General features: G+C 36.3%; 2 protein-coding genes across 2 annotated transcripts; one reads left to right on the top strand and one right to left on the bottom strand.

The window, feature by feature from the left end:
- The first annotated feature begins 546 nt into the window (after positions 1 to 546).
- LOC143911608 (uncharacterized) lies at positions 547 to 5419 on the top strand. The gene is made up of 8 exons (XM_077430573.1): positions 547 to 823; positions 902 to 1093; positions 2686 to 2867; positions 2935 to 3152; positions 3223 to 3333; positions 4831 to 4928; positions 5002 to 5162; positions 5225 to 5419. Exons 1-8 carry the CDS (start codon positions 614 to 616, stop codon positions 5304 to 5306), a joined length of 1254 nt encoding a protein of 417 aa, XP_077286699.1. The 5' UTR covers positions 547 to 613; the 3' UTR covers positions 5307 to 5419.
- Positions 4963 to 10480, bottom strand: cm (AP-3 complex subunit carmine). The gene is made up of 10 exons (XM_077430574.1): positions 10299 to 10480; positions 10095 to 10182; positions 9881 to 10024; positions 9736 to 9795; positions 9552 to 9673; positions 9321 to 9480; positions 7682 to 7795; positions 7412 to 7601; positions 5693 to 5844; positions 4963 to 5616 (listed from the first exon to the last, which is right to left on the bottom strand). Exons 1-10 carry the CDS (start codon positions 10331 to 10333, stop codon positions 5431 to 5433), a joined length of 1251 nt encoding a protein of 416 aa, XP_077286700.1. The 5' UTR covers positions 10334 to 10480; the 3' UTR covers positions 4963 to 5430.
- Positions 10481 to 12341: the final 1861 nt, after the last annotated feature.

The raw sequence follows: 12341 nt of genomic DNA, 5'->3' as shown, positions 1-12341 counted from the left end.
TATAATTTCAAAACATGGAAAAGTGGGTACTTACGATGGAAAGCTTAACTTGCTTCAAGAGTATGATGTATTTTTTATAAGAACTGGAGTCACCAAAAGAATAAGAGATATTTGGATAACAGCTTCCGTTTACCTTTCCGTCGGTTAATTTTCAATTTATTCATCTTTGAATGTATTATATACAATAATATATAGACGTGTATTATAAACAGGACATTAAAGCTCTAGTAATAACAGCTTCTGATAAGAGTATGATGATTTATGATGCATCAACTTTGTGTCACGTTCCGACGTTTTTAATAACGGGAATCACTAATATACCAATGGTTGGTTATTTTCGCATATTTTTTATGTAAGATTTATTAACTATAAATTAAAGTATTGATGCATTGTGATAAAATTTCAGTGCCTATCGTACAATCCACCATATGCAGAACTCTCAAAGTCACACCTTGTCATGGGAGACGATCTCGGCGGCTTAACTACAATTGTCTTTAAACAGCCCAAAGTTGGAATGTTTTATAAGAAAAATCCAGACAAATTGACGAGCTACTTTTGGATTGTGAGTTATTGCGTTCAAGTATGACAAGTTTTTGGGTTAAGCTTTGAAGATATGATCGTTTTACAGGAGCTGCAGGGTTCGGTCAACGAAGCGTATTGTAAAATCAAATTCAAGAGGAGGGTTCACTCTCGGGCTGTTAAAAAAATCGTACACGTTGCCAGAAACAATTGTATCATATCGTGTTCGAGTGATTGTGATGCCTCTATTGTTATTCGTCACAACAAAGGCATCATGGATTCATATACGTTCAAAATTCAAAGGGTGAATTATTTAAGTTATGTTTTCAATGATTTTTTATCCACTTCTATGGTAAATGTGATGGATATTGTTTTGTTTCAGGGTGTTTCATGCTTTCATTATTCGGAATTTCTGAATCTTTTGGTCACTGGAGGCACAGACAGACGTCTACGACTGTGGGAACCTGTGATAACTATTCGCCCCTCGGCAATTTTTCCAATACAAAGTGCTAAAATTATAGACGTTATTTTCCTGGCACACCTTCATGCAATCATGAGTTTTAATAAAAATGGAGTAAGAAATTTTATTTTTTATTTTACATAGACATATACCGGGAAGGCCTAACAGGTAGACCTCAATCAGTGGCGTAGCTAGAAATTTTGGCCCTGATGCAAAAATTTCTCCCCACTTCCTGGCCAGTTTGTTCGCTCCTGATTTTATTTCTTCGTATGAATTTCGTAATTTACTAACATTCTCATATATACGGTTACCTGACAACTCGTTCACAGATTTTCCGTAAACCGAGGATGCGCTCCAGGCATTACGTATACGGCCATCTCTTTCTCACCCCGTCTGTTCACCAAGATCTCGTTTACTATGCCATTACGTATGCAGCTATCTCTTTCACAGACCGTCTGTTATCGGTGAACAATTGAACAAATTGTACCACCATATAAAAATTATTGTATTTCATGAAATTTGTTTTTGCAAGTGTAATTTATATATATAGTATTTGCATGGTAAGGAATGTGAAGACAGGATACACGCAACATGTAGATCTGTTTTGGTAAGAAATTTTGTGGAAAAAAAGTTATTTGCGGAGTCACAATTATAATATGCTCAAAGTTTAATATATTTATCTACTATCTTGTAATACTTCTATTATTGATAGTAAAAATATTATTGATGGTTTTAACAAAAACACAAAATTACAAAATACATATAATATGTTTTCTTTTCATTAAATCTCCTTACAAAATAAATTTAATGAGATCTTTGTACTTAGTTTTTTTAAATTTGGTTCAAATGATGTGAGATTTACCCTTAAGTCTGGAGCTGGATTCAATCAATTTCTATATTTGTCTTATTAAAATATATGAAGAGAAAGCTCTCTCAACCAGTTCAGTGCTAGTAAACGGCGACAGAAATTTAAGCGCTATGTCATAAAGCTGTTCATATTCTTCACTAATACCTAGCCAAACATTCATAAACTTATTTATTTCGAATTCAGTTTTTAAATGCTATAATTTGAAAGTTCAATCAAGTTCTCCTTTTCCTTGGTAGCTGTCCGAAAATGTTCATTATCAAAGGGGTTTCAAATCAAATTGTTTGCTTCTAAAAGGTTTGGGGAAGCACTGCGTTAAAGAGGATTTCATCCTCTTTCGAAATTATATGTATATTAGACATAAAAAATATTTCTATTTTTATGATTGTATGTAAATCATTCATTCCTGCATGTCCGCCATTACTGATTTTTTTTCGCGTACCACCAACCATCAACGGCGTACCACCAAGTGGTACGCGTACCACAGGTTGGGAAACGCTGTTGTACATAAATCAAATTCAGATATTTGTGACAGCGGATCGTATGATTTTTGCCAATTTGATGGAGGAACCGTTTCAACAATGAAATCAGATAAATCGGCAAACTCTAATAAGAAACGATCGACTTGGAGTCACAAATATCCAAGTCTGACCAGCAGTATTAAAGATTAGCACGGGATCGAACCCGGTAACCTCTCAGTGCTAAACATAAACGCAACCAACGAGACATATTGCTGGCTGATAAATAGATCCTTCAAATCTAGACATTTCACTATAATACAATACTTTCAGCATTGTCTTGGAGAGATTTATTTTAATTTTTATTTACATTTATATAAAAGGTTCTTAAGTTGTGGAATATTTTCAATCAAGTTTGCATTCAATCTATCAATATACAATTTCCATCATTTGGCATCCTTGGCAAACCTATACAATTCGGATTTGAATCTATATACTGTGGTCCGGCACGCGCAAGCCAAAAACTTGAATTCGAAAATTCGACTCAAGAACCGCCTGAATATAAGTAATTATACACATATATAAATATTTAAGAATGAAATCGTTATTTCTAAAACAATATATACATTTAGAGAATACGTTAAGTGGAGCCGACCTGAAATCGTCGTAACGTGTTGCAATCACATGGCGATTCTTCCCATGAGCAATGAATCGATTCTGAAGAGTGCTGTAGATATAATAAAAAGGGAAGCTGATAACGACGATGTTGAATATGCATTACTGCCGCCACCTGAAAGAAATCACTGTCCGCGGAGACCGTCGCTTTGGAATGATCAGCAATTAGATGACGGTACTTTTGATTCGATCTGTTCAATTTAATGTTTGAGTTGTTCATATTCATATTCATTATATTGTGTTAGTTAAGGATGAAATCACCGATGAAGTGGAAGAAAGTGTCAAAGAAGAAAATGCGGTTGAATTTGACATTAAATTCGACGTGACACCGTTGGAAGAGTTGTTAGCAAGAAATGGTATAGTTCTTATAAACAAATGTAAAATATGAACTTTAACCCTTTGAGTGCTGATCAACGCCGATCGGCGTTTTGCCAACAAGTCCATGAGCCTGAAAAACGCCAATAAAACTGTTCGACACGAAATATGATTTTTCTTTTAGATCTATGCCCAGTAAACACGAATCTGGTAATACAAAATGTTGATTGGCTCGATATTCGGAGATATATGTGTTTTTTAAATCGTGCGATTTTTCTATATCTTGGTGTTGTTCGGTCGATGTCTCAAAATCTGTCAATTTCCTGTTCAAAATGAATATTGGAATCTATAGTCGGGTATTTTATCTTTCATTTGTAGTACTTTTCAGCTTTCAAATCTCTCTAAGTAGTCGTCCAGTTCAAATCAAAAGTCAAAAGTGTGTATTTTCACTTGGGATTTTTTTCCACTGTTAATACTATTTTATATCGAGTATTTTCTATTGAAACATGTTTATTGAGATAGTGTTCTGGCTGCACTATTTTTTGTTTTCGTTTAAAAGGGTTAATTGGAAGTGTGCTGAATTTTAAATCGGTAAAATTGCGAGCTAAAAACTCGCTACTATTATTTACTCGTATTTACACGAATTTGAATTGAATTAATAAGGATAATACATATATTAAATTGTCTTTATATGAGAATAAAATTAAAATTCTACTTAGAAAAATCATATTTCGACATACTAGCATATACAAAGTAAACAAGAATACTACCCGCTAAGCCTTTTCAGGTAGCATTGAAAAAAAAATGCATTGAACACGGGTCGTGTAATCCGTGTCATTCATTTGTCAACGTTTATAAAGACTGGTTTACACCGGAACTTCCGAATTTATAACCATAGCAGAATTTCCCAAAAGAAATCCCTAACTACTGAGTATTTTAGATTGTAGCTTGGCATTTAGATTGTGAGCATTACATTTTAACAATGAAGAAGATGGAACTAGTTTTGGAAAAATACAATCATTAATAGACTTGTTTTGTTTATTTTATATTGTTGCAAGATATATTAGAGAGTCTAAACACACCTTTACAAAACTCGAAATCCTCGACGGTAATTATCTAGGGATTGCCATATTGCTCATTTTGGTCATCAATATAAGTAAATGGATGCTCCGCCATTACGGTAGAGACAAAATATCGTTTGAAGTTTGCAATTTTGAAATCTGGGTGACGTCTATGTAGTCTTTAGTTGTATACATAGATGGCGGTATTAAAAAAACATAGATGGCGGTAGTAAAATAAAATTATTGGTATTTTTATTCAAAATAATAATTTATATATCTTAATATTATTATTTGTTGGCAAAATTTTCAGTGTGGCGGGCTTTCAACAGAAAAGACGTCAGCACTCAAAGGGTTAACTGAATTATATTTAATTTTGATTTGTTTCTTACACTCACACAATTCCCACATATATACATATATATACATCGGTTTGTTCATTTGATTTGTATCTGTAATTATCATTTAATTTAATTTAAGGTTTAAGCGGGATTCTAGAGAAGGATTTTCTCAACGAGATAGGACAAAAACACAATTTGAGTTCAAAATTGATAATTCACAACTCCAAACAGGAAAAGGTGTTTTCCTTTACCACATTTAAACACACTGATAGGTTCATGAATATATTTACATCAATATTAATTCTTATAGATGCGTTTACCAGTATCTCAAGGTGCTCCTTTTACGGCTCTCGATCTACAGCAGCACACCGACATCATATTCTCAACACGTCTACCCCTAAGTATTAGAATGCAAAAGAAATCGGGCTTGGAATACTTCGACAATCCACAGCAAATTCTCCGACACAACAGGTGTGTATGATTTTACTTAACATTTACCATCAACAATCTATTCTCAAATGTTTTATTTACAGTTGTTTTTCGATGACCACTCTGAAGTCAAACTACACCACATTGGCCGGCGATGAAGCGGAACCACAAAGCGACGAAGAATAAATCCAACACAATATAAAATAATGTATCAGTATATTTTTTTATATAATATGCAGTTGTCATCATTAACATAACACACAGATTTTCACATAAATTACAATATATATATTTCCAGTATTCAATTTGTTCACATTCTAATATGAAACTTTCCCGCTTTAGTTACATACTTGACGCCTTTGAAAGGCTTATACTTTTCGCCGTACATGTCGAGCCTGTTCACCCGCAGCCCGCTCACGGCTAATTGCAAAATATTAAAATGGACGTTGATAGTTGGATTTGCTCCGGAAGTATCGGCACCGGACACCACAGACACCTTCAAAGTTATACACATACGATAAAATTAAAACGAAAACAGCAAATGAAATGTACACATTTCGACAAATTCTTACCGATCCACGTATATTTGGTAGTTTTGTTACATCTATCCTTCCGATTTCCCATTGAAGCACTTTCGTTACCGGGTCGAAAGTATATTTTCCTTGGTTAGCTATCAACGAGCAGTTCAGAACACACTTTGGCATACACACCTCTAATGAAACGCCTGCAATCATATAAAATGTGGTGAATATTAAATCGTCGGGCACGGCATACCTAAATAGACTGCGGCTGTGATGACCGTATCCTCATGTCATTATTAATTCGTACGATATTGTTATTTCGACAAGTTTCTCTTACATTTCTTCAAATATGGGAATCACTGTCATGTTTACTTGAGGTGTGCGTGCATTCGCACGGCACATTTCAGGTATTATTTCCTAACGCATGCGCGCTTTATGTGTTCATGCGTTGTTGTTTATTTTGTACTCGGTTATGTACAGTGTGATTTTTTTATTAGAACAGTGATGTGCGGTTGTTCTTGTGCGATATTCATGAACAACCGTCTCGTTCTCCGACGAAAGGGTCTCTTAGACTGTATTCGTTGGGGGGATGGTGGCCTCGTGTTGAGGGCTTTAAGGGTCAAATTCCTTGACCTTTAAAGCGGGCTTAGATCGATCACTGTCAAACCTATGTTAATACAAGAATGAAATAGCACCAATAACACTCCTAGAGGTGAGTTTTGACCTGGATCGCCATAGCATAGATCAGGTGTGCTAGCATTTTTTTTACATGTAATGTAAGGCAAAACTATCTAAAAATAACAAGTGCCGTGTATCACTATGTGTGTCTGCGCTCTGAGTTTAATCCTTTTGATTTCCGAGGCATTTTGAAGGTCCCTATCTAAGATTACACTGAGCAATAAAATATCACGTTTTTTACTTACCGGAGCGGTGAGCTATCAAACTTTACTAAGTTTGTCCCACTGAATTCGAATATGACAATAATTTTTGTTGGTATCCTCTCATTCATAAGATATGAGCGTTGACATGAGATATAATGGGCAATTTTACAGATTTTAAGGTATTGCTGTAATTTGCCGCTCGAATTGGTACGTTAAGATGAAATATAAAAATATTGTGATTGAAAATCAATCCTTGTTAACACGATGGCGAACTGTTTCAGTCCGCTGATATATTTTTGTATCACGTTGGCGTCAATCGTTTGTGGCCGATGATATAATTTTGTATCACGTTTTCGTCATAAACGAAAACGTGATACAAAATTATATCAGCAGACTGAAAAATATATTCGCGCAGTCGTGAATCATATATGTATCAGCGGCCACTAAGCGTTGTGCAACCAACATGATACAAATATGAGTCAGTGGCCGCTATAGTGTTATCGTAGTGCAATATAAAACTGGCCCAATAAATGCATGATAAAAAAAGTATATTTTTGAATTCGCTAGATAATTAATTATGGGTATTTTAAGGCAATACAAAATTACAATCATTACAAAAAACATCTATTAACAGACTATTAATTCCAATCCTCACTTTTGGTACAGCAATACTAGATTTTGAGTTAAAGACGTCTAAAATTGCGCATTTTTTAAACATTACTATATCTCATAAACAAGAAGGCATCAATAAAAATTATATTCGAATTCTATAGGTCAAACTTATTAAAGAATGATTAGTCTTTGCTTCGGTAATTTTCTTCATTGCTCAGACAAATCGTCAATTTGTTGTGATACCACATTTTCGCCAAAACTGTAAATCTAAACGTACCTTCTAAAGTCCGGCCCAGAGTCTGTTTGGGGCCTACAGTGATATCTAACTTTCCCTGATCTCCGGCCGCTCTCAGAATCAAACTATGACGTACATAAATCGGTATAGCGACAACACTCTGCGATGCAATGTGATACGAAAGCAGTCTGAAGTTTCCGTCTGGTGGAATGAACGATAGAATTCTCTCCGACTGAAACATGTTAACGTGCAATCAATTTTTGTTTGAATCATTTGTTATAATCATAACGGCATTAGAGACGGCGCTGATACCTTCCATCTTTTGAATCTGACGCACGGATGAAACGAGACATCGTCGAACAGTCTCGGATTCATGAATGATAACGTCAGATCTGGCATGCCGCTCAGTTTGATGCAACAGTCAATCTGCACGACACATTTACAATTAATTATTATATTTATACATTAAAGTGAGTCCCGCATAGATATAGAATACATAGATACGCCCTGACGCTCTAAGCCGATCACCCTGTTGGTGCATGCACACACAAAAAAAAGTACAGAGCATGCACACTCTCTCTCTCTCAGTAGCTAGTTAGCTTCTAAGTCGGAAGGTCGATTGATATTTTTCGAAAATGCCAACGTATTCAGTGAAATTGTGTTACAATTACTCAAGAAAACATAAAAAGGCGGATGGCATCACATATCATAAGTAAGAATTAATATATAATGTCTTCAATTATAGTAGTATTTTAACATATAATGAAATATCGGCGCGATGTATGTAGTGTTGTATGCAGTGATTGAACAGCGGTCGACAAACTCTGCCACAGATGTCTCTAAACGCACGCGTATATCTTGTTGGCACTGAAGGAAATTCAGAAATCGACATTACGTTTAAAACTACAAACAATGAACTAAATATTAAAGTGTCAACATTAAAATTGATCCTTGTGGAAGTTACTAATGTTTAAATATTGTAATAGTTAATGATGGTTTTATTATAGTAACATATATTTGTAGTTTAACCTTTTGAGTAGTGAGTTAATTTGAACACCAGAAACAGGAGTGAGTTTTTTTTTCGGAATCAACTGACTTGAAAAATCCTAGCGAACACTCTTATTTTGTGGGAAATTTTTAAAGTTGACATATTTCGCTCGATTATATGATTGATTTATTGCCCGGCGGTGGCTTTGCCTTGCATCCCGGACCAAATTCTCTCGAAAATAAATCTATAATTTTACGCTAAATTATTTTTATGAGGGTCAAATGAACTAAATTTAGTCAGACGTTTCAATTTTATTCGTTCGGAACATATTTTATAGTTGTTACATGTGGAAAATATTACTTTAGAAAAAAAATTGTCATCATGTTGTCATAAAAATTTAACTGGCTTTCACGCCTCGTTCAATTTGGTTTCTTTATTCGAATACAAAAATATATATACACAAGAGTGAAAGAGAAACCTCAGCAACACTTGAAAAAAAACGAGATGCAAATATGTCGAACAATGAGAGAGGTAGAGTATTTTGAGTGATTGAACGTGTCAAACCGTACGGGTACGGTCATAATCTGGCGGGGCCATTTTACTTTGCCCGTACCCGTATGGTCGTACTCCTGAAAGGGTTAATATAGTGTGTATAGCTAAATATATTTTTTTTAATATGTCTGTATGTTTACTGTCACGCGGAGTGTCCAATAAAATAAAGTTATAAATAATATAAAACTTCAGTGCATGTACATATGTACATAAACTGTTTGCTGACCACTTACGACCGCTGCGTCGACCTTTTTTTTTCACCACTTCCCCGCTAGTTACACCGACCTAAACCTCTCAGTTGGTGACGACGACATCTCCGACCAAAAGTGTACGTAATGGCTTATCTAGGTTATTCTATATCTATGGAGTCCCGTCATTGATATATTCAAATAAAAAGTATAAGATCCTAACATATCCTTGTATTTCTGCAAAAACGGTGGCTCCACTTTTATCAATAATAGCGTCAACCTCCTCGACGACATCAAAATACGCTTCATTGCTTGTATACTTGACTCCGGTTCGACGCCATGGAATGTTCGATAGCTGACCGGAAGGCAACGTTCCAGAAACACTGAAATGCAATAAACGTTAATTACTCCGTTACGAAAGCAACTATTCTAATAATATTTGCGAATTGTGTACTTGGACTTTCCGGTGAGAGTATTGGTGATAGATCTTAAAATATTAGGAGGTTTGATCAGCTCTTTGAGAATATTACTTTCGGTGGCCAACGGAAAACCATTATCGAGCATCTCATCTAAAAGCTACATCAAATATTACATTAAACATTAAACTATACATAATACGAATATGTATAAAATCATACCTCATATACTATCACATAATTTTCCTTAATAATACTTTCAGTGCATTCGGAAAAATAGTCCTGAAACAAAGCACACACACATATATTATGATAAATATGAACAGGTTGTTAAATATATATATATATATATAGATTGAATACGAACCTGGAATGTGTCGACGACGCGATGCAAAAACTCTATTACAAATAGAGGTGCAACTTCTTGCTTGCATACGGCCACTAGGCTTACTCCGCCTCTTTGTATGGACAGCAGATAATGATGCGGTGCAGCTATGACTGGCGGTACGTCCTATGGATGAAATCATACAGTTATATTATATGCAAGTCATAAAGCAATGCAAATGAGCAACACTGCTTACATTGGGAGAGGCGCGTTGAGCTTCCAAGAAATAGTCGCATACGGACCGAGATATGACACTCCTCCAATGTTTCTCTAAGAAGACGTCCCTGCAATACAGCAATGAATCGTTTATGTAAATATCGTACGGATGTCGATTACAAATACGTACAATAAGGTATGCGTTTTATTGTTTGTCGTGCAGTGGAAATAAAATGTGCATTACCCCGATGAGTTGATTATGAAGAGGCTGTGAATCATTTTGATGTGAAGATTGATTAGATCGTTCTAAAATGCATTCCAGTAAAGCAGAGATTCAGCATAGAGAGAGGAATACACGTTGACACTTCACCTGACACTTTGACAGTTCACGGCGCGTCGATTTGCCTTTTCGCCACCACTCGATATGTTTTTTACAAAAACATTGATTGTTGTCGTTGAATAACGCACGCTGAAGTGTACTTTAACATTCATTTATCTAGAAGTAAAACTTGCAAGTTCTTAATGGTTCGGTCTATTATTCACAAAGCGCTCGCCCAAAAGTCACTAAAATTTCTATAACGGAACATCTGGCAGCCGAAAAGTCCATTATACTGTTGTGTGGACGTGAAGAGGGGGCTTCAAGGATCGGAGAGAAAGACGCAGGAGGGTTGTAGAAGTCGTTTATTGGTCTGCTCTCGTGGGCGCTCCAGGTCGGAATGGTTTCCAGGCCGAGAGCGCTCCATATTTATACCCGTTTGGGCTCCACAACTATTGGTCGATGGATCAGATGATCCCATTGGCCGTTGCATACGGCTCATTCATTCGTAGAGGCTATTTTGGCGGGAACGAGAGATCAGGTGATCTGCGCTAGTAAACCATCGGTCCACGAGCGTCACTCACCTAATCTCTACGTTACAATACTAACGATAACTATCATACTAAAGGCGAAAACATTGCTACAATGTTCGCGCACGATTTGTTATTGTTCGCTTGAGTGAGTCGACCAAAACAAATATTTGTGCCGTACGCTGAGTAGCACTGTGCCGCATAGTTCACCACGCTGGTGGAATTTCGCCTTTACCTTAACGAGAATTCGAGTGCCAAATATTTCAAAATCGCGATTTTCATGGCAAAAATTTCATGTCTTTGGGGCGATCGCAATGTGACTAATAATCCAATTACCGTTCTTAATATATGAAATGGTGTTCGTTTTTAATGTTTTATTTTATTTTTACATAGATATATACCAGGAAGGCCTAAGAGATAAACCCCAATGCACCTTCCTAGACGATAAATAATTTTTTACATATTGTACATTGTAGGCATGTAGTACAACTGAAATGATCTCATCAGGTCACTGCGACACATATCCAGGAAATTCATTAACGCATGGCACACGCTCGCCTCGTCAAAAGGTCGACACGTGTTTCTATACACGTATCTGGGAAACAAAGGAAGAACTCACTGAACCCATAAAAACCACGAACTACGTCCAGGCGTATGAACCCATAAAACCACGCTCGCAAGTACCAAGAACAAAAGATGTGCACACGACACACTTCAACCCAAAACGTTTATAAAGCAACGCAGCAACCTCAACCGGCAGAGTGAGCCTCTAGAGTTCAACTAGATCACATCTCCGAAGAAACCTCTTCGTACATACAATAACCATTGTACCAATTGAACAAAAATAAACGATCCTCTTTCAAACTCAACTGAATTTCCATAGGCCGGGAAACGGTCGAAACCTTTCACTCGACCACCTGTTCTATAACATAAATCGAATTCAGATATTTATGACATAACGGGCAGGATGGTTTTTGCCAATTTGATGGAGGAACCGTTTCAACAATGAAATCAGATAAATTAGCAAATTCTGATAGGAAACGATCGCCTTGGAGTCACAAATATCCAAGTCTGACCAGCAGCATTAAAGATTAGCACGGGATCGAACCCGGTAACCTCTCGGTGCTAAACATAAACACAACCACCGAGCCATACTGCTGGAATATATACTAAATATAAATTTAATTTTGTTGGTTCAGCCAGTGCCGGCCTTACACCCAATGGCGCCCTCGGGAATTTTTTTTTAAACACCCTTAGAAAAAAATTTCGTCTTTGGCGCTCTAATTTAAAATTTTGTTTGGCTTTTGGCACTCTAATTTTAAAATTTAAAGCGCGTTTGATGCATCGAGAGGCGCCCAAACTTATTTGGAGCCCTCGAGCACCGCCCGACCCAGCCCCCCCCCTAAAACCGGCACTGGGTTCAGCACATAGACGTGGCCAG

Source organism: Arctopsyche grandis, chromosome 5 (genome assembly GCF_051622035.1).
Source record: "Arctopsyche grandis isolate Sample6627 chromosome 5, ASM5162203v2, whole genome shotgun sequence".
Taxonomy (NCBI): Eukaryota; Metazoa; Arthropoda; class Insecta; order Trichoptera; family Hydropsychidae; genus Arctopsyche; species Arctopsyche grandis.
The sequence above is the reverse complement of the archived record's forward strand: the minus strand, read 5'-3'. Positions and strand labels throughout refer to the sequence as shown.